A 25213-nucleotide genomic window follows, 5' to 3' on the forward strand; every position below is an offset into this window, starting at 1 on the left:
CAAGGACCACTGTGAGTGGTCCTCACTGCCCATTGACTTATCGGGGCCATCAGACCAGCCAGCCTCTGCGCCTACCCCAGGCCAGCAACGGGTCCTCTCTGGGGGTGGGGAGAAGGGTAGGGTTCAAGCATTAGCATCTATAATTGACCTTGTCAAAGACCTGGCTCTTTGTTTCAGTGATTTTTCCCTATTGTTTTTCTGTGTTCAATCTCATTGTTTTCTGCTCTGATCTTTATTATTTCCTCACTCCGCTTGCCTTGGGTTTCTCTTGCTCTTCTTAAGGTGGAAGCTTAGATGGTGGATTTGAGGACTTTCCTCCCATGTAAGGATTCTAGAGCTAGAGATTTGCCTCTGGGTCCTGATTTAGCTGCACCCCAAAGCTCGGGTACCACCCATGATCATCACTGTTCTAAAGTGCCCCAGGTGATTCTGATAAGCAGCTGGATCTGAGAACCTGCGTTCTTATCTCCTATCCGATGTCGGGCCTCTAGAAAGGGGGCTGACAGTACCCTCAGGTTCTGAGGAAGAAGTCAGGCTTTTCCTGCTGAAGAATCTTGTTGAGGGACAAGGTAAGACCCCCTTCTTCCACCTGGTCACACAGTCAGTCAGTCGTTCAGTCACTCAGTCATGTCCGACTCTTTGCGACTTCATGGACTGCAGCACGCCAGGCCTCCCTTGTCCATCACCAACTCCCGGAGTCCACCCAAACCCATGTCCATCGAGTCGGTGATGCCATCCAACCATCTCCTCCTCTGTCGTCCCCTTCTCCTCCTGCCCTCAATCTTTCCCAGCATCAGGATCTTTTCCAATGAGTCAGCTCTCTGCATCAGGTGGCCAAAGTATTGGAGTTTCAGCTTCAACATCAGTCCTACCAATGAACATTCAGGACTGATTTCCTTTAGGATGGACTGGTTGGGTCTCCTTGCAGTCCAAGGGACTCTTAAGTCTTCTCCAACACCACAATTCAAAAGCATCAGTTCCTCGGTGCTCAGCTTTCTTTATAGTCCAACTCTCACATCCATACATGACTACTGAGAAAACCATAGCCTTGACTAGATGGACCTTTGTTGGCAAAGTAATGTCTCTGCTTTTTAATATGCTGTCTAGGTTGGTCATAACTTGGTCACACAGTGGACAAGTTAATTCTTAAGTTTGTATGACAGTAAGCAAGGAGGAGACGTGGGGGAGGGGAGAAGGAGGGGGAGGGGCTCTGTGAGATGTTAAATATAGTGTAGCACCTCCATCCCTGGGACTGCATAGGACACACCTGGGCCGAGGGACGGGTGAGGGATGGTGTTCCTGTGGTACCCGGCCTGGGCCAGAGAGCGTTACCCAGGAAGGAGCAGCATGGCAGATGGCACCTGGGACCCTGCCTTCCATGCAATCTTAGTCCCACACGGCACCCAGGGGAAGTGGGTCCTCTTACCTTCCTTCCCCTCGCCACTGGGCCGGCCTGCCCACAATCTGATCCCAGCATACCTGAGCCCTTCACACCGAAGCCCAAGGTTCCAGTCCCCAAGGCCACTGGAGGGGGAGCCAAGGCTGAGAGGGCTAAGGGAGAAGACAGGTCACTGGGGCTTCGCCAAACTCGGGGAGCACCAGAGCCCCTGAATCCTGAGCCTAAACCGCTGCCCTTGGCCAGGTCCCCCCCACCATCCTTAATGGAGACAGCACCCCCTTGAAGATCCCTGAGTCAATGTTCTGGAGGACTGCACCATCCCTGCCCACAGCCAGGTGGGAGCTGCTCCCAGGCCAAGTGAGTGAGTGCAAGTCACTCAGTCGTGTCCGACTCTTTGCGACCCCATGGACTATACAGTCCATGGAATTCTCCAGGCTAGAATACTGGAGTGGGTAGCCTTTCCCTTCTCCAGAGGATCTTCCCAACCCAGGGATCAAACCCAGGTCTCCGCCTTTGCATTGCAGGCGGATTCTTTATCAGCTGAGCCACTGGGGAAGCTCCCAGGCCAAAGGGCTGTCTTATTTGGGCTGGTTTATGGCTTCCCAGTAAATCCTGGGGCAGGACCAGGGTCTGAGGGACATCAGAGCAGTGTTGAGTGAGTGTTCTGGAGGAGCCCCTCGCCCTCTGGGACTGGAGATGAATCTGAAGAAAACAGGGTTCCGTCTAGGAATCGTCCAGGGCTCGGCGGCCCGCCAGGAGCCGGGGCAGCTTGGACGGGATCCCTGCCTGCACAATCGTCCCAGTGTGGGGCATGCCACCCCCGGCAGGCTGGCGTCCCCGAGGGCCAGAATGAATGGCCCCCCTCACTGGGCGGCTTCGCCCGTTTACGAGGTGCTGTCTGGACTGTGATGAATAAGTGGCATCTGTCAGCTTTTTCGGGGAACCCAGCCGGGGTGGAAGGTGCTAAATCAACATGGGCAAGGGGCGCCCGGCTCCCCACTGGTTCACTCCTGGCCCGCACCAGCCCAGGCCTCAGTTTCCCCGTCAGTGCCCACTCCCTGATGCCCGGCCCCTGCCCTGTAAGTGTAGGCATGTGAGAGTCTTGGCAGGAAGGGAGCCCAGGACCCCCATCTGCCTGGGACTGGGGGTGTGGGGGGAGCAGGTGCAGCTCTCTGGAAGGGCAGCCCATCCCATCTCGGTGCAGTTTTCCTCACCTGAGAAATGAAGGGGCTGTACCCTAAAGTCCTCCAGCTCCTGGGCTCGGGGTGGATTCACCATGTTGCGGGCTTGTTCCATCCGCTGGGTACAGGAAGACACCAGCGTTGGAGGCAGAATCTGAGTCCCGGCCCCACCAGTGCTGGCCACGTGGCCTGAAGCAAACCCCTTATTCTCCTGTGTCCCCATCTCCAGGGTGTGAGATGTGACGTCTTCGCCAGCTGGACCTCAAGGAGGTGCCACCGTGGGTGTGCTGGGCAGACCCCGAGGGCTCCCTCTCCCCAGGGCAGTGGGTTCAGGCCTCTCTGACACTGTGGGCAGGTGGGCAGAGGCTCTGGGGTAAGGCCAGCCCCGAGTGGTCTCCAGGTGGCATCTGTTGGCTGTTGCAGGTACCTCCGGCCCCAAGGTTACCTCGGCCTGCCTGGAGGTCCTCTGCAGTCAATGGATATGAGCTACAGAGCTGGTGGCATTTGCCACGCCTGGCCCTGGCCCCAAGATCAGGGCTGGCCGGGACTGTCCTCCCACGGCGGGTGAGCCGCTGGACCTAGGCGAGTCGCTGCACCTCTTATTATATCTGGCTGGTCTGGAGCATAACCTTGACTATCCAGCCTCCTTAATACCACTGGTGAAGCGGTGGCAAGACCAAACTAGAACATTTGCTTTTTTATTATGAGCTTTATTAAGACAGCTTACTGTAGGCTCCAAGGGAACTGGGAGGAATGGTCCCAGCCATCATCCCACCATGCTCAGACAGCTGTTTATCACCTCTGGGTTCCCGCCAGCCCCCTCGGTAGCTGTGGTCACGTGCATACGTCCCTTTCCCCTCCCCTGACCGTTGTCCACAGCAGCATCTTATTTTACGGAGCAGATCAACCATACTAGACTTAAGTACTCCCCCACCCCTTGCAGTTTGACTGGTTTGGACTGGTTCCTCTTGTACCTGTAGCTTTTGTCCTTCGATTCAGCTCACTTTTTCTGAAAACCGTCCACGTGCCAGACTCTGTATGAGGTCCCTTGGGGATGAAGTTCTTAGGGAAGGTTTGCAGGAACGGGGCTGAAGCCCTCAATCCTTTTTATGGATCTTAACATCTTCAGCCACGTTACCTCCAACAGAGGGCTGTCAGCTTGCGTCCCCGGGGAGGAGGACAGCCAAATAGAGTATATGTGCCCCAGGAAGGATGCGTCAGAACAAATGGTGAGACTGCACGCCCACCACATGCAGGGGGATGGGGGGACAGGGGGCTGTCCCAGAGACAGGGCTGCCGTCCATGAGCACCCCCCAACTGCCCCCACGGGGGACAGTCCTCATGAACAGGAGCATCCGTCTCAGCAAGCAGCCCCTGGAAGCATTTTGTGATGACCGCCTGGGACAATTTGTCCCTTTCAGTACCTCCCAGCAATTGTCCGTGGTGGCCGTCACTCCGCCTTGTCACCCCGAGCCCACGCTGACTTCCACTGCCCAGCACGCCATGTCCTGTCTGACCCTGGTAGATGTGAACCGTCGCCCAGGGCCCCTGTGCAAAGTGCTCCCTCCAGGAGTACACAGGAGTGCTCCCCACTGTGGCCCCTGCCAGCCTCGGGACCGGGAGGGTCTCCTTCCCCCTATTTTTCACAGGAGCAGCCCACACTCCAAGTTCAGGGGCGGGGGGAGACCAGGCCAAGGCGCGGGCAGGCAGCTGACCCTGGGAGCAGGTCCTGAGCGAGCTGGAGGCAGGTCCTCCTTCCGCCCCGTTCGTGCTGGAGGCTCCTGATTGTGGTTGGAAGGTGACGGGCGATTGACTCGGGGCCCTCAGAGCCAGCATTCCGTGTTTCATTTACCATCTCATTGAATGGGGCCGGCTGTCACCTCACGATGGAGCGAATCCTCTGCGTGTGAGGCCTCGGGGTCCCCCTTTGCCAGCTTGGAGGGACATCCCATGCATGCAGGGATCCCAGGTGGGCTGAGTGAATGGGGAGGGCACACAGCAGGCTGCCCAGAGAGGGAGTGACTGCCACCCCACCCTGCAGGCGCCCTGCGAGACCCATAATGTGCTCGATTGGCACTAAGCAGAAAAATCCATACGTGGGGCTCAGTAATAAAGCGAAAAGTGACAGTGAAGTCACTCAGTCGTGTCCAACTCTTTGCAACCCCATGGACTGCAGCCCACCAGGCTTCTCCATCCATGGGATTTTCCAGGCAAGAACACTGGAGTGGGTTGCCATTGCCTTCTCCAGGGGATCTTCCTGACCCAGGGATCGAACCCAGGTCTCCCGCACTGCAGGCAAACGCTTTACGGTCTGAGCCACCGGGGAAGCCCCGTGAATAACCACAGGCTCTAAAGCATCACTTGGCTCCTGGGACCGTCCCCAGCTGCCTGTCCTGCACCATCCTGCTCACCCCCACCCCCACCTCGTCTGTCCCAGGTCAGCATCTGCCTCGGCACCTGTCAGCCCCTGAGGTGGGACGTCCACCACCATATGGGAGAAAGGAGCTGGAGAGCCAGGAGGGTCAGCTGAAGCCCCCAGGTTTTATGCGTGGAGAATCCAGAGTCCAAAGAGAAGGGACTTCTGTGAACTCGGGGTGTCCGGGTGGGAACTCGGGAGCAAGTGGGACTAGTTTGGGAAACCCTTGGCTGAACAAGCCGCAACCCACGGAGCAGGACATTAGGAAGTCAGGGGACCAGGTGGAGCCAGTCTTGGAGCTGTGCAACAGCCCCTTGGAGGGAGGTGGCCAGAGGTCGGCTCATCAGGGAAGAAGGCCTTCTGAGCTCCGGCAGACCCCCGCCTCCCCGCCCACTGCTGGGTCCCCGCTGTGCTTGAGGCCACACTAGCCCCCACGTGGGCAGGGCCCAGACCCTCCTGGTCGCTGCCGCTGGAACGGTCCTCTCATCAACAGTCATCTGCTTCTCTGTAAACTCGATTTCCCTCTTTGCCTTGGCTGCCTGGGAACTCAAGGGTACATTTTTAAAATATTACTTATTTATACGGCCGCGCCGGGTCCTAGTTGGTGGCGCGTGATGTTTAGCGTGGCATGTGAACTCTTAGTTGCAGCATGTGGGATCTGGTTCTCTGACCAGGGATTTGAACCTGGGCCCCCTGCATTGGGAGCGTGGCGTCTTAGCCTCTGGACCACCTGGGAAGTCCCTACATTTTTTGGTTCAAACTCCGTTTCTGGCGCTGTCCTAAACGTCGCTGTGTGCCTTTCTAGTTTACCTGGGACAATTAAAAAAAAAAAACCCAACCCTTTATTTCATACATGTTGTCCTGTGTTTCGGGAGCCTGGTCTTTCTCACTGTGTGTTGTTTCACTGTGTGATTGGCCCACAGTTCTTCATTCTGCGATTGAGGGACACTCGGGTTGTTTCTTGCTCGGGGTCGCTCTGCACGGGGCCGATGGAACGTTCGTGTCCACGTCTCTTGGTGGACGTGGGCTCATTTCCCTCAGGCACACACCCACGGTGGAATTCGTGTGTCTAGCGTTAGGAGATGCTGTGTCTGCCAAGCGTTTTCTGGATGCCGCACCCGTTCATACGTCCCTTGCTGGTGAGAACCGCCCCCTGCTCGTGTCCTGCCAACCCTCCCTGCTGTCCCTCTGGCCATTCTGGTGGGCGTGCAGGGTGTCCTGCCCTGAATTCACCTAACCCTGCTGGCTTTGATGCTCGTGAGCACCTCGAGCTGCCTTTGGCCGCTGGGCCTCCTGGTTTCTGAGGTTCCAGTTTTAACCCTTTGAAGTGGCACGCACGCAACAAAGTAGGTAAAGTCTCCCGTGTGAGCCCCCGGAGCGGGGACGCTCATGGAGCTGATGAGACTTCACGCTCTACGGAGTGAGCGCTCTGCACGCTGGTCCCTAGACAGCACCCGGGAGGCTCAGCCCGGCCGATCGCCTGCGAAGACTTCCCTCCCGAGCTAACGGACGGGACAGGGCTTCCGAGTTCAAGCCCTGCTCCTGCATGGGCTCTGGGCAAGTTCCTCCTCACCCATCCCAAGTCTCGACATCCTCACCTTTCAAGGGGAGTGGGGTATGGGCGCTGTCCATCAAGGACCACCTTGTGGGAACCAGAGCCAAGGGCCAGCTGTGCTCGCCGTGGGTCTCGCTGGCCCGGTCTAGCCTCCAGAGGAGGGGACGGGCGGCGTGTTTCAGGGGGAGGCAGGGAGTAAGTACCCCTGTGTGTGCCCCTGGGGCACAGAGTGACCTCTCGGGAGATTCGGCCGTCGGAGAGCCCATCGAAGGGGCTGGGCCAGCTGGCTTTAATCTGAACACACACCAGGTGTTGCCCATGTTTTTATCAAAACCCTCTGAACAGCTGTCAGGGTCTCCTCTGCTGAAGGGTGGGCCCCCTGCCCACCACCTGCTAGCCCAGCCCCGTGGCTCCTGGTGGGGCTCGGACAGTGCTTCCGGCAGGTTGGGAAGGAAGGCAGAGGGCCCTCCCAGCACCGCTGTGTGACCTCAGGCAGGCCACTTACCCTCTCTGAGCCTCCACTGTGTCAGCTGTGAGGTAGGGGTGGCAGTGCCTACCTCCCGGGCTGCCGCACTGTACGTTCCCACGCGGGGGCCCCAGTGACTGTCACTGTTATGAACAATATTATGAACCGAGCATCCCGTCAGCTTGGAGACGTGGGCCCCGAGGGCAGGGCTTCCGGGCACTGGCTGGTTCAGCCTCCCCCAGGGGCTCCCCCTTCCTTCCCCGAGGAGTCCTAGGGTCCCCGGGCACAGTCACCCAGCATCTCTGCAAGCTTGGCCTTGGCCCTGCTGAGCAGGAGCGCAGCGCTTGTCCCCTGCGGCCAGGCCGTGCCTTGGGGAAGCCCCCCACCTCGAGATCCGTGGTCCTTGGGACCTTCTCCGCAGGTGGCACCTGCTCTCCAGACACTGAGCCCAACGTGAGCATCTCGCGCCCACCTTATGGGCTCTGCCCCTCCTCTCGGGTCAGAGCAGCCCGTGAGGGCTCTTCACCCAGCCCCGTCCAGCGCGTGCCGGCCAGCCACCCACCCAGACCTCGCGTGTGCTGTGCCCGCCCTCCATGCGTCTTCCCCCTGCCTCTCCGCAACGGCCCTGGGAGGGGGTCTTCCTCAAGGCCACACAGCAGTCCAGGCCAGCCCAAAAGCCCGGGTCAGGCACCCTCTGCCCAGCCCAGCAGGCACCCCCCGGCGCTCCCCTGCCCTGGCCTAGGTGTGGTTGTGAATTAGGGGCCTCTAGGGCCAGACCTGACATGTCTTCTGGGAACAGAAAAGGGGAAAGGAGAGAGAAACCACCCTCTCTGTTTGACAATGTGTGGGAGTCACAGGGGGTGTGTGTGATGGCTAACCACTCAGGCCTAACTTGGGGTGCCCTGGGGGTTCCCCCTGCGTGCCAAGGAGCTCTGCCTGCTCAGCTGACAGAGCCACCCACTTTGGGGTGCTCTTCCCATGACTCTCAAAGGTCCCAACTGGGTTCCCTGTGTCTCTGAGGCTACGTGGGTTCATTCTTTCATCCAGGGGGTAGGATGGGTCCTGGAGACCATGGTGGCGGGTGGGGGGGTTCTTTCTGAGTCAGGCCTTACAAAGAGGAGGAGGTGTGAGAGGGTGTTCTAGGCAGTGACATGGACAGTTGGGGAATGTGAGCGTATGGACACCCAAGATGGGGGTTTACGGGGGGGTGGCTGGCAGGCTCTGGGGCGACCTCGTGGGCCACGTGAAGGAGACTGGATTTAGACTTGCTGGGAGGGGGGAAGCACAGGGCGATGGTGCCTGCCCGACTCCTCGGACCCCTCGTGGGTGCAGCGCCCAGCTTCTCTGAGCCTCTGCGTCCGACACGCATGCCTGCAGTGTGGGCACTGCCGTCGGGTGTTGGAGCCTGCTGAGCGTGAAGGCGCAGAGCCCCACAGGCCTGGGTGGGTGCAGGGGGCTTGCCTCTTCGGGTTCAGTGACCCTGGCCACAATCAGTGTCGCGTTCATGATGATGCGTTCATGCTTCTGAGAGCCTGGGTTTGCGGGCGAGGGTTTCATTCTGGTGAGCAGTTCTCCAGAAAGGAGCTCTCTCCTTTGGCTTGATGCTAGGGGCTGGGCAGTGGGCCTCCCCATCAGGGTGAGGATCCAGACTGCGTGTGCCCCACGGGAGGGGCAGGACAGTGAGGCCAGGCAGGGCTTCCGGGCCCAGAGCCTCAGACACCTGCCTTCCTGCCCCATGGCCTTGGGGACGGACTAGCCCCCACGCCCAGGTTTCTAGGCAGCTCCCGATGGTCAGAAGGAAGGAGGCCCCTTGCTCATCTGCTCGGGCAGTTGGCTGATTGTTCCTGTCTCTGCCAGCTCCCAGCAGACAGCCACCACGGGGATGCCCCTGACCTCAGGGAGTTCATGATTTGGAGGGAGCGTCACACAGGCAACCAGACAAGTGCAGCAGAGTGACCAATGCCCCAGTGGGGTCAACACAGGTTGACCACAGAGCGCCGAAGGGGCACCTAACTGAGGCGAGGGCCAGGGGCAAGGCTTCAGGGAAGGTTTCCTGGAGGAGGTGGCTTATTCCCTGAGAAATGAGTCCCGGAGAGCCAATGATGTCCTAGGGCAGGGCCGCAAATTCAGAGACCCGCAGGGGCAGGCAGGAAATGTGGTGAAGGGGATTGGGCCTGGTCTAAGAATGGGGGGACGGTAGAGAATGGCGGGGAGTGTGGTAAAGTAGAAGCCGCTTGCCCCATTCAAGGGAGTGGCAGCCCCACGGTATCCGCTGGCTTTTGCCTGTGGAATCCTCAGCCCGGTGTTACTGAATCTTTCAGATTTTCAAACAAAGTCAAATTTCCAGCTCCTGTTCTCGAAAAACTCTTATGTGGGCCCTACCCAGACACATCCAGCAGTTCCCTGGTTTGTGACCCTGGCCTCCCTGAGCATATGCATCAGGCAAAGGCCGAGGCAGGGGCTCCGGCCAGGGTTGGAGGTTCAAGGAGCCTCATTCGTCAGCGTGAGGAAGTCTCTCGAGTCTGCGAATGGGCCAGCGGGCGGCCGTGTGCACCACCCACTCCCGTCTGCACGCCCCAACTCGGCTCTCAGCACCCCAGGTGCCCGCAGCCGACGGGCAGGGAGAACCTCGCAGGAAACAGCTAGTGCATCGGGTCAGTTCTGGTTGACAAGGTGCCACCAGGCTGAAACATGCATAAACAGGCCCGTTTCCTTCCTGCGGGCAGAGGAGCCCCAGGGCGGATGCCAGGGTCCACGGCTCGGGCCCCCACTGCCCTCTGCCTGGTTCCTCCTGGGTGAAACACACCTGGCCTGGGTGCCGGGGCCCCCAGGGCCCAGATCAGGCGTTCCGGGGGTCTGCTGTGGGGGGTGGCGGGAGGGGGAGGTGCTCTGCAGCTCCAGGCTGGACCGTGTCTTTCTTTCCCTCTTTGGTGTCTCACAAACACCCTGCTGTCCTCCGAGCATTAGTCAAAGGTAGCAGACACATCCTGGGGCCCGCCTCCAGCCAGGGGCTGAGCCAGAGGCAGGGGTGTACCCCTGCCCACGGGGCTCTCGGCCTGGCCGGAGGTCAGCCAGCACATCAGTGATTCCCAGATGCACAGTCTGTCCCGTGTGCCAAGGGCAGGATCACTAGAGAGAGAGCCCGGGTTTAAATCCAGACACACAGGATTGAGGTCCAAGTGCTGCCATTCACTGCCTGTGACTGTGGGCAGGCTCCCCCCCCATCACGGGTCTGTGTGGTCATCTCTAGAACAGGCCATCCCGGTGCCCACCGTGGGGCATCGTGCAGGGAACGTGGGAGACACTCCTCGAAGCCCGCCCGCAGCAGCCGCGGGTCCGGTGCCCGGCTGTCCCCCGGGCCGTGTGGTGCAGTGTCTGTGGCTCACCCATCCCCCCAGCCCGGTGAGCTTTGCCTGCATCCCGGAACCTGCCTGCAGGTGGGGTGGGCCCTCGAGTCTGCGGCAGGTTCCTCTAAGGCCTCAGTTCACACACCGGGTCCAGCAAGTGCCTCTTCCTGGTGGGAGAGACTCCTGGTCCTTCCCAGCTGGAGGATGGCTCGGCCATCCTGAGTGGGGTTCTGGGCACTGGGGCGTCACCTGCCTGAAGGAGACGGGGGGTCTGGGGAATGGCCGAGGCTGCAAGGTACTAGACACAGATGTGACCCTCTCTTTCTCTGGGGGCACCCCTGCGCCTCCCCCCGCCCCCGCCGTGGCCCACATGTGCACACGCACAGAGGGTGCGTCTCCCAGCTGGTGGGCCCAGGACCCTCCCCCATGTTTAGATCCTCCTACCAGCAGAGGCTGCAGGGAGGGGGAGGGGAGGCAGCCACCCTGCTGTGCCCCTGCCCCCTCCCCCGTGATGTCAGCTCCAGGCTCCACAGTTGGGTCCCCAAGGGGCCTGGCTCACCTGGGCGCACCTCTTTTCTCATTTGCACAAAGCCTCCATGGGGAGGGGGTACCTGGGGGAAGCTTTCCCTCCCCACCCCCACCCCATTGCCCGTTACAGAGGAGCAGACAGCCAGACGGACGGGGGAGGCCCAGGCGCCTGCCAGGAAAGGGAGCCCCTGGGGCGTGCCCCCCCTGACCCCCCAGCAGAGGTCTGACCTCAAGGGAGGCTCAGCCAGAAGTGTGTCCCCGTCCCCTTCCAGGCCAGGGAGCCCCGGGAGGTCCTCAGAGGGCCCGGCCTGAGGCCAGAACTAGCTTCGGCCTGGATTTTTATTTCAGTATTTTACCCACCATGTGATTTTAAGGTGTCCAGAGGGTCCCCCCTGCCCCGCCGTCTGCATGAGCGGGTTGGGTGATGAAGGGAGGGGCGGGAGGAGGGGCTTGGGGGTGCTCCAGGCTGCCCTGATCCACCGAGGCTGGGCCTAAACAGGTGAGACGGAGGGCGGGTAGTGGGGGGCGGAGGGTCTGTCTGGTGGGTGAGGCTCCGGGACTCAGGCCTGAGGCAGGTTTCCGAGTGAGGCCAGGGATCCACGCCTGGAGCCCACGACCAGTCCAGGCAGGACGACAGAGGGCTGGGGTCCTCATCTCCAAGGTGGCTTCCTTGCAAGCAGGGACTGGGGTCAGACTTCCCGTGTGAAGCAGGGCTGGGCAGAGACCGGCTCCTGCCTAGGTGTCTCCGTCTGCAGCAGGACTAAACCAGAGGTTCCCGGAGGCGCCTGGGGTAACAGCCTGGGTCTGGGCTCGCCCCACCCGCCCCACCCCACCTCTGAGATCTGTGGCCAAGGAGCACCCTCCCGGGCCACCCCACCACGAGGTCACACCTGCCAGCAGCTGGCGCGGACAGGGGATCACTGGCTTGCCCCTCTGGATCCTAGCAAACTGCCGTGTGGACGGCGAGCGTCCTGGGCCAGCAGGTGGACTGTGGGAAGCCCCATCCATCTTTCGACCATGGCCGGTGATGGGAATCTCATCACCCTCAGAAGAGAGTGGACAAGGGCAGGTGGAAGCAGGTCCTGGCATCCACCCCCTGGCATCTGCAGGAGGCCACGTGCTGGCCTGTACCATCTTAGGAACAGGCACTCAGGCCCCTGGGTCTTGGACTCCGGCGGCTCAGCTGGAAAGACACCCTTAGCCCCGCCTCGTCACCTCCGCCCACAAATCGAAGCCCTCTCTGCCCTTTTCTTCCAGCTTCATCAGCACAGCCCCGAGTTGGCGTCAGCCTTGGCTGGGTCACTCGCCCTGGAGCCAGGGCCCAGTTCCCTGAATCCACGTGGCCGGCCGGCCCACCCCAGCGCCCGGCCCTTGGCCACCCAGGGTGCGGCCTGTGCTTCTAAAACCATCCGGAGCAGGACGCACACTGCGCCCCGTACGGGCAGCGCCGTGGCCTCTGGTCTCTGCCCGGCCCTGTCCTGGAGCAGACCCGGGCTGGGGCGGGGGGAGGGTGGGGGTGGGTGGCCCTGTGTCCTCGAGAATGTCGCAGGGAGGTCCCCTTGGTCAGTGGAGCAAGGGAGGAGGGGAGGGGAACATGGCGACTTCTCTTTGCTGGGCTCCTCTGCTGGGCATCCAGCTGCCATTTTCGGTGGGCCGGTACAAAGATGGGCCCTGTGACGCTGTCCAGGCCGACACAGATTAGCCTTGTTCTCGGCCTCTGTCGTTGCCTCCTTCCCTCGCTCATGGGGCATGAGGGGGCGGAATAACTTAACAGGCAGTGCCCCGCTGGGTGGGGGCCTTTGTTCATCTACTGGTCGGCAGACACTTCCTGGGTGCCTGTGTGACCTGTGTGGGTGGTCACCGGGGCAGGAAGCCCGGTGCCTCCTTCTAGAAAGCCCAGGTCAGCTGGTGCTCGGCCAGCATGGTATGGGAGTTGGGGGTGGGGGGCAAGTTCTGGGTGCTCAGAAAAGAGGGCAGCTTGCTACCAAGCATAGAGTTGGAGATGGGAGCAGGTGGGTGAGGCTTTGAAGGATGAGTAGGAGTTTGCGGGTAGAGCAGGACCCGGTGATCATGCCATCCCAGGACGTAGTGTGGACAGAGGTGTGGGGGAGCATGGACTGTCTGAAGAGGGGTGGGCCCTGGATGCTGGGTGACTGGCAGGACACCCCGTTAGGACAGACTTGTCTGCTCTGCTGAGGAGCTGGGCTGTGACGTGGGCAGTAGGGAGCCACAGCGGCGTTTACCCAGGGAGAGGTGGGAACTGGCGAGGAGAGAAAGGATCTGCACGGGTCCCCAGGCTCACACTCAACCAGAGACTCCTGGCCACCGCCCCCACACAGGAGCCCGGGAGGACAGAGGCACCCCCTCCCCTGAGCCACACAGCCACCCAGGGAACCGCCCCCTGCCTCCAACTTCAGAGAAGGACCCGAGGGCCACGCTCACGTGGATGGCAGGGGCCCGGATCTAGCCTAATGCCCCTTCTAGAAGCTTCCCTGACCCCCCATTCTGTACTGTGCTAAGTCGCTTCAGTCGCGTCCGGCTCTCTGAGACTCTACGGGCCGTAGCCCGCCAGGCTCCTCTGTCCGTGGGATCCTGCAGGCAAGAACACTGGAGCGGGTTGCCATGCCCTCCTCCAGGGGATATTCGCGACCCAGGGATCGAACCCGTGTCTCTTACGTCTCCTGCATTGGCAGGCAGATTACATATCCCCTCCTAAATTCCCTCAGACCCCACACCCTGTTCTTGCGTCCTCAGCCCTGGTCACGACTTTGAATGTGGGACTGGACCATGAGCCCTGGGAGGGCAGAGGGCAAAGGTCGAGCAGCCAAAGACAGCCTCCCCTCGAGGGCCCCCCGCGTGCAGGCGAGGTGCCAGGCGCTTCATTCTCAGTGACCGTGAGCGCCAGGCCACACGCCCACCTTACGGATGAGGAAACCGAGGCTTCGGGAAGTGAAGAGACACCGGTTGGGGACAGAGCAGGCAGCCCACCCTCCATGGGCCTGGGGCGGCCCCCACGCAGGAGGAGGTTGTTGGTGGGAGGGTTGTTGCAGTCGTGACCCCCGTGGGGGCCCCAGCCAAGCCTCGAGGTACAGAGGGGACCTCTCCTGCATCCCCATGGAGGGGAGGTGCTCAGGGAGACTGGTGTCTGCTCCCCCGTGTTTCTGAGTTCTGCTTCTCTTTCTTAGGTTCCTCCCTCCATCTGTCTCTCTCTGCTCCCCGCCCCGAGGGTCTCTCTGCCCCCTGCTGCCTCCCCCCTTGTTTCCTGTTTTCTCTCCCTCTCTGACTCAGTTTCTCTTTCCTCCCTCCTCCTCCTCTTTTCCTGGGTATGTGTGTCCCTTTGTCTGCCCGTCAGTCTCTTCTCCACTCCTGTCTCAGCCCTCCTGCCTCCCCATCCTCCCACCTCCCAGTCCTCCTGCCTCCTCGTCCTCCCACCTCCCAGTCCTCCCGCCTCTCCCCTTCCTCCCGCCTCCCAGTCCTCCCGCCTCCTCGTCCTCCCGCCTCTCAGTCCTCCCACCTAGCTGTGCCTGCCTCCTAGTCCTCCTACCTCCCAGTCCTCCCACCTCTCCCCTTCCTCCTGCCTCCCAGTCCTTCTGCCTCCCAATCCTCCCGCCTCTCCGTCCTCCCACCTCCCCTCCTCCCACCTCTCCGTCCTCCCGCCTTCCTGTCCTCCCGCCTCCCCATCCTCCTGCCTCTCCCCTTCCTCCCGCCTCCCCTCCTCCCGCCTCCCCATCCTCCCGCCTCCCCCCGTCCTCCCCGGCATGTCCAGCCCTGTCCGAGCAGGGCCTGCTCAGAGGCCAGGGGTGTCTCTCAGCCCCTTTGTCCATCACCCTCTGCTTCTGTTCCCTCTGCCAAAGGGCACGTCTCTGCTGGGCTTCTTAGTTCAGCTTCTGTAGTGTGACCTCTTTGAGGCCCCGAGGGTCACAGGTCACCGGCCGGCATGGCCCGCGGTCTTCTCCAGACCAGTTCGGCCAGGCGTAGCAGCCTCAGGGGCCTCAGGGTAGGCGGGCCTGGAGTGGGGGCCCCCCGAGAGCCAGCCGCAGCCCACAGCAGCGTCACGTAATTACGACATGAAAGTCCACGATTTACTCTGTGTGTTGGCAAACAGCGGCCAGCTGCTAATGCAATCCTTTCTTTTAATGGATTCTTGAATTCAAATAATATGTAATTAAGCATAATTAGCCGCGTACCCATCTCTGCTTGTACCGTATGCTGCGTGGGCCCGCCTAGGATCTCATTAGGAAGCATCTTCTTTCATGGGCCAATTTCTTGTTCCCCCTCGGGGTGGAGTTGGTTCAACTGGATAGTGAACCTGGCCTGGGGGCTGGCGAAGGTCCGAGGCGGGCAGTCCTGGGGCAGCTGCCCCGGTGAGGATCGGGGATGAAGACTCAGGGAGGGTATTTGCCAAGAGAGGTTCTGCTCTGCTTTGAGGATGCCCTGCCCGCCCCCCATCGCGGTGGAGAGAAGGGTCAGGGATCTGACCTTGGGGGGGGGGCACAAAGAGGGCACACAGGGTGTCAGCACCTGGACGGACATGGCCTGAAGACATCCCCCTCCCCCGACAGCCTCCTCATGGGTCAGGGCTGGGCACCCCCTGGCGAGCCGGGCCTTGAGGCTGCCCTCTGCCAAGGGAAACCCATAAGGGCGCTTCCGTGCGGGGCAGAGCTGAAGCCTCACGCACGTCGGCCGAGCACGAGGCCAGCCCAGGGGCCAGCAGGGCCGGGGACGTCCCCGCGGGTCCTGCCTCCCTGCCACCCCCACCCTCTGGCCCCTCACTGCGATGCTGCCCCCACGCACCCACTGAACTCACTGTCTTCCCTGTACCTCGCCACTCTGCCACGGGGCTCTGAGCAATCTGCCCACAGGAGGGGCTCAGGGTCCAGGTGGAGGGAAACCTGGGTGCTTCTGAGTGGGGGTGGCTGGGACTGGGGCGTGGGAAGGATGGGGACTGCACCAGCCAAGGCCAACCTGGCCTGATGGGACACGCAGAAGGGCCTGGAAGCCTCCCAAGGGCGAAGCCAGGCCTGTGCTGGATGCTGGGAAGGCAGTGGCCGCAGAGGGTCACCTCGGGGTTACTGACCGGCTCACCCACTGTCCTGCCCTCTAGGCCCAGCGACGAGCACCATCCGGAAGTCAAGGCTGATGGATACGTGGACAACCTCGCAGAGGCCGTGGACCTGCTGCTGCAGCACGCGGACAAGTGACGGGCCTTCTGGGAGGGCCCCGCCTCCTGCCACCCTGCCCCGTGCCCGGGCCACCCAGAGTGCTGCCCTCGGCCCTGGACGGGCAGGCGAGAGGGTGCCAGCCAGGCAGTTCTGGGCCCCTGAGCCACCAGCCCCTCCTCTGTCTCCCTCTACCGACCATCTTCTCCCCTCACCCTCCCCAGACACATCTCCTAGCCTCCTGGGGGGAGGGTGATCCCCACTGATGGCCCATCCCCTATCTGTCCCTCTGGAAGTCGAGAGGTGGGCAGATTTGTTGAATGCTCACACCCACCCTCTCCCCATTCACACCACGTCCTTTAAATGTGCTACCTGATTGGACTCAGGCGTTTGCCCACTGTCTTTTAGTGAACAGTACCTGAGCTTTAGGGAGGCGCCTGGAGGAAGCGGGGGTCTCCCAGGCACTGTCCTTGCAGGCAGAGTGGAGCCAGCCTCCCCAGTGGCTCCGGCCCCCACCTGGTGTCAGAGTGGGCGCTCAGCGCTCCCCGCGCACCTCCCAAACCATGAAGCCCCCCTCCCCATCCCATCACCTCTGGAGCCACAACGGAGTGGCTCCCAGGGCCACTCTGCCGTCCTTCAGCGCGAGAACTCTAACCTCTGGATGCCAGGTTGTGGGTGGAAGGTACCTTCTGGAGCCTTAACTCTGTAGACTTGTCACCCCCAGGAAATTAATGGTGAAATAAACTCTGCCCTGACCTGCACTGACTCAGGCTCTAACTGCTCGGGGCTGGGGGGACCATCCCTGACCCCACCCTGAACTTGAACCCCTATATGTCAGAGGGCCAGCGCCCCGAGACACCTTGCCTGCCTCAAGCCCTTCATTCAGCAGAGGGGGGACACTGAGGCCCCATGGGGACCAGGTGGACGGGGCAAGTGTGGGCCTCCGCTCAGGGTGGTGAGCTGCAGGCTTTCCGAATTCACCCACTGCCCAGGTTTCAGGTTGCAGAATCAGTCAGCAGGACGGATAACTTGACTGCTCTGTTTCTCCCCAAATCCATCCAGAAGCCACTGACAAATCTTAGGAGACTTTTCATAAAAGAACTCACGAATCCTCCAGAACAGGACTCCCATTAAACAAAGGCAGCTGATGATAAAATGCTCTGCCTGAATCAGAGTCCCCTGGCCTGTTAAATCAGGATTGGAAAGAAAGATGGTGCTGGGTCTTCTCATGGAGATGAGAGGCCACTGGTCAGGCTGGTGGTGTTGGCTTGTGAGGGAGGTGGGGAGTTTGGCTTATTAGCTGGGAAATATGCAGATGCTCTGCCCCTGGAGGGGGTCCCTAATTCCAGCTCTTTAGGCTGTAGGCAGGCACGAGGTGGATGCGATTCACCGGGGCTCAGAGGGTGACTGTGAGGGAGCAGGCCCGCAGCCTCCCGTTCGGCTTGTTTGCTTTTTTCATCTTGCCCTTTTTCATGGGCCACCCTTGCCCGCTGTCCTTGGCAGGGGCCTGCAGCCAGGGTAATGGGGCTCTGGAGAAAGGCGGCTGGTGGTTCCCGCTTTGCAAGCCGCTGCCCAGGAGTGGGACGTAGAGGGTGTCAGAGGGATAGCAGCCGCAGACCCCTGCTTTGGGCAGAGAACATACCACCCCCGACCCCGAGCTGTGGGTTCAGCGAAGCGGACACTGTCACCTCCCCCTTTTACAGGTAAGGAAACTGAGGCAGATTCTTTACCAGCTGAGCCACCAGGGAAGTCCAAGACCCTGATGCTGGGAAAGATTGAGGGCAGGAGGAGAAGGGGACGACAGAGGATGAGAGGGTTGGATGGCATCACCGACTCAATGGACGTGAGTTTGAGTAAACTCTGGGAGTTGGAGATGGACAGGGAGGCCTGGAAGCTGCAGTCCATGGGGGTCGCAAAGAGTCAGACACGACTGAGTGAACTGAAGAGACGGTAAAGAATCTGCCTGCAATGCGGGAGACCCAAGTTCCATCCCTGGGTCAGGAAGATCCCCTGGAGTCAGAAATGGCAACCCACTCCAGTATTCTTGCCTGGAGAATACCATGGATAGAGGAGCCTGGAGGGCTACAGTCCATGGGGTCACAAACAGTCGGACACAACTGAGCAATTAACACATAAGATGATAAAAGCAACATGTGTCATTGTAGGAACATCAACAGAAAAGTTCAGACAGGAACCAGAGCCTCTCAGAGCCCGACCGCTGTTAACATTAGGGTGCTTTTCCTTCCACCCTGCTCCACGTGAAGATAAATGTTTCAACAGTTGGGATCGCACCGTACGTGGAGGGTGGTCCTGGGGTTTTTTTGGGTGTTGATTCTCTCACTTAAGCCCCAGGAGTGTTAGAAGCCCTGTCTGCACGGGAGGAGGCTGCTCAGAGGCAACCTACGTCCTGGTGGGCCACGGACAGTGCCCCTGTTGGCCGCGGGTGGCCCTCTGCGGGGCCAGACCCAACAGCAGGGCATTTGAGCTGCATGCCCTGGAGCTTGTGCTCAAGGCGGCGTCCCCCACCGCCCCCACCCCCGGGGAGGCTCCATGGGGGTTGCTGAGCTGGGATATGCTGCAACCAGACTCAAGCCCTGCCACGGACGTGGCCTGAGCTGGGCAGGTAAGGAGCTCTTAGGGCCATAGGTCCGTCCAGGGCCACTCTGGGGGAGCCTCCTCTGCCAGTCATGGGGAGCATGTGGCAGGGTCCCTGGGCCCCTGGCCTTGGGGCTACAGGCTGCCAGGGGAGGACATGGGGCTCCTCCCACCCCCAGCCTCAGCCTTGCCTCACCTGCTTTGTGAACTGCACGTTCATGGGCCTGTTTGAAAAAGGAAGAGCTGCTAAACAGAAAACAAGGAGAGTCTGAGTGGGATGCTTGGTGGCTCATTCCCAGGGTGGGGGGCGTTCTTAGGACCTAATAGATCTCTAGGCATAGCCTCTGCAGTCAGAGGACGTGGGCCAACCCTGGATTCTCAGAAATTACACAAGCCTCCGTAAGCCTGAACTCAAGGCTGCAAGCATCATGGTCTCCTGAACCTGGTGAGCAAAGTGTCGGTGACTTGGGGGCCAGGCACAGGAGCCCACTCTGGGCTGAGCTGTGTGCACTGCTGACCCCCTGGCACAAGCAGTGCAGATCTGAGCTGTGCGTCCTCTGCGGGGCAGGGAGGGCCTGGCCTGCGTCGCCTCCCAGGGTACCCTCGTGGGCAGGGGGCCCTGCACCCAGCAGGACTTCCAGGCCAGGCCCCCTCTAGCGTCCGGGCCGCATGGCCTGGCCTGGGTGCCGCTGGGTGCTGAGCTGACATGCTCACGACGGCCCTGTGACAAGCAGGGGTCCCTCACTGCTCCTGACTTGGGGATTAAAGAGGGTAGGGGGGGTCCCTGGCTCCTGGCTGGAGTGAGGAGCAGGGGTCCACCCGGAACACACATGTACTCTAATAACTGCCCCGGAGCGGGGTGGGGGGTGGGGCCCAGGGTCGCAGCCGTGGCCGTGGCCAGCCCTCCCGTCACAGTTGCTCACAGCCTCCTGCACTGGAGGCTTTTGAGAGCATTGATATGTCAGCTCTCCCCCACTTTACAGATCTGACCCTGCGGCTCGGAGGGGACAGAAAGGCCCCAGGCTCTGCCTGTGCCAGCCCAGAGCAGAGGCACGACCCTCCGACCCGTCACCACCCCGCCAACAGAAAGCACAGAGCCGGCTCCCAACAGCTGGGTACTGAACCAGGAAGCTTTATTTACACAGTAAAAGTAACAAGCAGATTCCTGAGAGACTAGAGCGGCCCTAGTGCAAGACAGCCGTGGCCTGCGCAGAGGGCGGGCTGCAGTGGGTGGCGATGGGGGGCAGACCCAGCACCGTCCCCGCATAGTGCGTCGCCCGGTCAGGGGCCAGGCCCGACGCGGCCCGTGTTCCAGCCGCCACGCTTCCTGAAGCTCCAGGGAGCCGATGGGTGCTGCTGGGAAAGCACACATGACCCTGGAGACGGCCAACCCGCGGGCACCCGCCCCCGGGACGTGGGCCCCCACACTGGGACACAATTTCTTTGCCAAAGAGACTATGCTAGAAGGTCGGGCTATTCTAGCTAGGTATAAGATCTCTGCTGCGGTCTGGGGGGTTTTTTTTTGTTTTTTTTTTTATTAAATCTTTTTCTCTTCTTTTCTCTTTAAAGAGGCGCCAGTGGGAGGGGTCCGGCCACCCATGAGGCTGCAGCAAGTGGCGACACCATCGCCTACACGAAGGCGCTGGCCCTGGCCGGGTTGCTGCTCCCAGAGCTGGGGTGCGGGTACCACCAGACGCGGTCATCGTGCAGATGACCCGCCTCCAGGCCAGGGCGCATGAGACTTGAGCCCGTGGCGGGGCGTCCGTCCAGCGCGTGGGCTGGAGGCTCGAGCAGCGCCAGCCGGAACGTGGGGCGACGCACAGGCCGCTCCCACCCCCCACCTTGCTCTGGGGCCCCCTGTGGACGATGGGTTCGTTTGCTTTCTAAGGTGGACTTTTCATTTTATTTTAAAATTTCTTTCGGCGTATACAAATTCACAAAACTTTTCCTGCTACAAAAATTTTGTTGAAAAGTAAGGCTTTCTGAGAGTGAAAATCCACACGAGCTCTCCAGGGGCCTGGGAGCCGTGTCTGCCCACGGGCTCTGCATGGCCCTGGCCTCCACTGCAAGTAAGGCAAGAGGGTTTGCGGTAATGTAAACGCTGAGGCTGCCGCCCCGACGCCCGGCCCGGCCCAGCCCAGCCCCGACGGGCAGCGGCCCCTGTTAGTCCGGTGGCTTTAGCGGGGGTCGTCCCGACAGGAAGCCCCCCCACCCTGCAAATGCACGACCCTGCTCTTGTCCTTCCGGGCCCCCAGGGCAGGCGGACAGCCTGGCACAGCCCTCCCTCCTGGCTCTGAATTTCCTCGGTTCCCCCGTACAGGCAGGAGTTCATGGGCTGCACAAGGCAGGGTCCTGGCAGAAGTGAGGTTTGGGGCCAGGGAGGTGGCACCCGCCTGCTGCCCCTCCTAGGGACAGCTCCCCACCCCACACCCCAGGATGGTCAGAAGGAGTCTCCCTTCAAGACCAGGAGTCCCGTTGCCAGGGGAGCAGAGCCCAGAGACTGGCCTCGGGCGGCACCTCCTATGGACAGATGGGAGTTGCTCTCTTCGATGGGAAGATGGACATAAAGCCACCCCATAGCTGACTCTTTCTCTGAGGGGTCACTGGTCATCCTCTCCCCTCCTTGCTGCTGTTGTGGGCTTGGGCAGGGAGCTTCTGTAGGGGCAGGTTCGGCCAAGAGAGGCCTGAGAAGGCTGGGAAGGGCTAAACCCTGTTCCGGGCTGTGAGCCCTTCTGCCGTGTGGGTCCCAGGACCAGCCCACAGGGAGACGGGGTGAGTGGGGCCATGGCTCATCCTTCCCTGCCACCAGGCCTGAGAAGGGGTGGGGGGTGGCTGGCAGGGTCCGAGGGGGCCACATGTACTACAGCCCTGCAACACCCACCACCACATGCCTCCCCTCCTGGCCTGGAGGAAGGGCGTCCGGGGGAAGGACTGCTGTCCAGGTTACATGCCCGCTGTGGCCACTCTTGGTGTGGGTCAGGTATCATGCCTCCCACCCAGGCTCCCTGAGGCCAGGAGGCTCCAGCACGTCCTCTCCCGTCCACACACCCGCTGCTGGACGCTTCGGGGTCCCCTGGATCGGCTCAAAGACGACGAGCCGCCTGGTCTGGCTCCCCAGGGGAGCTGTCCCTTTGGCAGGACCTGCTCAGTGCCCAGACACCCACAATGCTCTACAACCTGCGGCTTCTGACACCATCTCGGGGGAGGGGGGCGGGGGATGGAGTTGGGGTTTTCTGTAAGCATCTTAAACAGTTGATTTTTAAGAAGAGCCAACTCTAAATGAGAACTTGAGCCACCACACATCGGATGTCCAGAAGTAAAGGTTAAACTCAAGTTTTCCCAAACCTGGTCTCTCTTCAGCGGAAAGAGAAAGAACCGCGTGCCCTCAGCCCCTGCAAGCCCTGAGGGTTCTGCCGTCAGCAGAAGGTGAGCGGGACCAAAGGGACTCCCGGAGTGCCTCTGTTGCGCGGCAGCGGACTGCAGGAGAAGGCGTGGATGGACTGAGCCTTGTGGGAAAAGGAGCCACTTTGCTCATAAGGTGACCCCACTGCTGCTGTCTGTGGAAGATGCCGAGCTGCTGAAAGCCGGATTCCGGGGGACCCGGAGCCCGCGGGGTGCGTCTGCAAAGTGGGGCTGGAGAGGAGCGGACCGGGAGGGAAGCCTCAAGGGGTCGGGGCTCCTCGTGGACCGGGGTGGGTGCTCTGCTGGGGCGCTGGGAGCCAAGGAGGGTGTGTTGGCACCCCCACTCTGTGCTTGTGGTTGGGGCGGCAGCAGGGAGGCGACACCCCCCAAACCCCCCCCAACCAACGAGGCTGTGCTTGGTAGATGGCCAGGCTCAGAGCAGCCAGCAGGCACCCTCTGGCCCCGGAACGTGTGCAGGGCCTGGGTGTGCGCACCTGCACAGGACCCTTGTCCCTGAGGCCGCCCTCCTCTGGGGATGTCTCTCCACTCCCCGGAGTCCACTGAGCTCATTGCTCAGTGGCAGGGCAGTCGTGGACAGTGGCTGCCAGCTGCTGACCCTGCCAACTTCAGCCTCCCCTGGGAGCAGCCAAGAGCCCAGGGCTGGGACCTCCACGCCACGGGAGGGGCTCACGGCTCTGCCACCTCTGCCCCACTGGACGGGCCTCTAATGAGCAACCCCCACCGAGGTGTTCCCTGGACCCCAGGAGTCCACCCAGCAGGCAGGGCCCCATCGCCTGCACCAGGAATTAAGGCCGAACGGTTCTGGTGTTAACGACCGAGGAAGCCTCCCCCGCCTTCCCGAGCCTGAGCGGGAGACCTGGGAGAGAAGGCACGGAATACACACTCGAGGGGAGGAGGGCGCTGCAGGGCCGGCCCCCGGCCCGAACCTGAGAGCGGGAAGGCGGGCGGGCCCTTGACGCCAGCGCGCAGACCTCAGGCAGAAACCCCGGCCCTGCGCAGACGCCGAGAGACTGCCCAGCGGGCAAGGCTGGGGCGCCGTGCCCATCGATGTGCCACAAGTGAAGGGGGTGCAAGAGACTGAGGCCGAGAAGCTTCCATCCCGGCCCCCGCAGTTCTGTGGGCTGCCATGCTGGTGAAAGGCTGAGATGCTGCACTGCGGGGCGGGGAGTGGGGGCAGCCCGGACCCCCGCAGGCAGGACAGCGTCTCGGGGAGGCGGTGGGCTCGCTCCTGGGCCCTAACACCCGCCTCCCAGGAAGCTCGGATCAGGCCCGGGGGTGGGGCTCCCTGGAGGGCCCACCGCTGCACCTGGGGGTGGGCAGGAGGAGGCCCGTCGATTCGAACGCCCCCTCCCGTCCCCTGCCCCGGGCCAGGGCCCACGGCCCCTCAGTTGTTCTCTATCTGCTCGATGTCCAGCTCGCCGTCCAGGGAACAGGGGCTGCTGCGGGCCCCGCGGTCCCGCCAGGCTGTGCCCGGCTCCTCGCAGCACGGCTCCTCCCGGCAGGCCAGCGGGTCGTCCAGGGAGGAGGGCAGAGGCTCGGGGACCGGGGTCCCGGCGGGCGTCCTGCCCCCTGCGCTGGGGGCCGAGAGCAGGGCAGCCCAGGGCCTGGTGGTGCCAATGTGCAGGGTGAAGGGGCTGTGGGCGCTCCGGTCCTCCGTCCCCGTGTTCAGGCAGCTGAGACTGCTGAAGGTCTGACAGTTCTGTGGGGGAGACAGACACAGGTCACTCGGGGTCGCAGTGCTGCGGAACCCAAGGACCGAACGCCCCACCCGGCCCGGCCGAGACCCCTGGGGGGCCACCTGGTGGTGGGCCCCCCAGGCGATGGAAGGCCCTCCCCAGCATGGGCAAGGACAGAGGTGCTGCTGGTAACTCACAGAGAGCTACCCCTGGTCAGTGAAGACCGTGTTAATCAAGAGACACAAAATGCAGTTGAGTGAGTGAGTGAAGTCGCTCAGTCGTGTCCGATTCTTTGAAATCCCATGGACTGTAGCCCACCAAGCTCCTCCGTCCATGGGATTTTACAGGCAAGAATACTGGAGTGGGTTGCCATTTCCTCCTCCAGGAGATCTCCCCGACCTGGGGATTGAATCCGGGCCTCCCGCATTGTAGGCAGATGCTTTACTGTCGTGAGCCACCAGGGAAGTCTCAAAGTGCAGTTATTCACCTACAAACTGGCAAAGAGCACAAACTTCCTAACATCCAGTTCTGGGGTGGTGTGGGATGGTGGTGCTGCAGTAGGGAGTGTGGGGGGCAGGCTCAGAGGCCTTCAGCACAACCTTCCTGAAAAACCAGAGTGGCAGTTTCACCTCTGGGATTTGTATCGCAAGGAAACAGTTTGGATGCAGTGACACAAATGTGCCTCGTCACACCATTTCACTGAAAAGAAGGGAGTGACCCAGATTCCCCGTGAGGCTGGTTCCGTAAAGCGTGTCTTTTTGGGCCGAGGGAGGCTCTTGAGCCGTTGGAAGAACCCGGCAGGAGTGGGTCCACTGATGCAGAGGGAGATGCTGCCAGGCGGCGCTGGCGCACAGAGGGGGCGTGGGGGGCCACGCCACCCTCTCGCTGTGGCAGGGACAGGACATGGGCCGGGAGGGTGGGGTTGACATTCACATGGGGCACGTGGCGGTCGCCCAGGGGGCCAGTTCCACATGGGGCCCTGGGCTCCCGGGCCCTCGGATGGTGGACGTAGCAGCCCTACTGGGGGCAGGGTCGGGCTCACAGCTGGGGGTCGCAGGCAGATCTCCCCCCAGCCACCCTTAGGCCTCAGCAGCCTCCTCTGTGAGAGGAGGTCCCTAACTGTCCCTCAGGGCCATCTGAGGCCCCAGCAAGAGCCAAGAGCTCCGTGCCCACCAAGCTCTGCCTCTGCATGTGGCCGGCCTGGAGGAGGCAGCTTCGGGCCCTCCCGAGGCAAGCACAGCTTGGATGCGACCCCACCCACTCACAAGAGGGGGCAGCCGGCACCACACACAAGTGGGTTCAGCTACACGCCTGCTTTCACAGCTGAGCACGAGACCCGGAGAGGACCAGAGGCAACCCAGCCCCTTCCTGGGGACGAGACAGAAAGGGAGGTGCGTCGGAGGCAGCAGTGGGGGGGAACCCAGGCTTTGGGAGGTGGGGGGCGTGGGGAGCACCGCCTGCCAGCAGA

General features: G+C 61.6%; 2 protein-coding genes across 5 annotated transcripts in view; one reads left to right on the forward strand and one right to left on the reverse strand.

Moving 5' to 3' along the window:
- The window catches only part of LHPP (phospholysine phosphohistidine inorganic pyrophosphate phosphatase), a 119508-nt gene extending 102696 nt beyond the window's left edge, over positions 1-16812 (forward strand). The window contains exon 7 of the mRNA XM_061162870.1: positions 15997-16812. Coding sequence (XP_061018853.1) covers positions 15997-16093 — 97 coding nt within the window. The 3' untranslated portion in view covers positions 16094-16812. The remainder of the gene's footprint in view (positions 1-15996) is intronic.
- Positions 16813-19758: 2946 nt separating this feature from the next.
- FAM53B (family with sequence similarity 53 member B) overlaps positions 19759-25213 on the reverse strand; it is a 112433-nt gene continuing 106978 nt past the window's right edge. For all 4 annotated transcript variants that reach the window (XM_061162863.1, XM_061162864.1, XM_061162866.1 and 1 more), the window contains exon 5: positions 19759-23768. In XM_061162863.1, coding sequence (XP_061018846.1) covers positions 23454-23768 — 315 coding nt within the window. In that variant the 3' untranslated portion in view covers positions 19759-23453. The remainder of the gene's footprint in view (positions 23769-25213) is intronic.

This window comes from Dama dama, chromosome 15, assembly GCF_033118175.1.
Source record: "Dama dama isolate Ldn47 chromosome 15, ASM3311817v1, whole genome shotgun sequence".
Taxonomy (NCBI): Eukaryota; Metazoa; Chordata; class Mammalia; order Artiodactyla; family Cervidae; genus Dama; species Dama dama.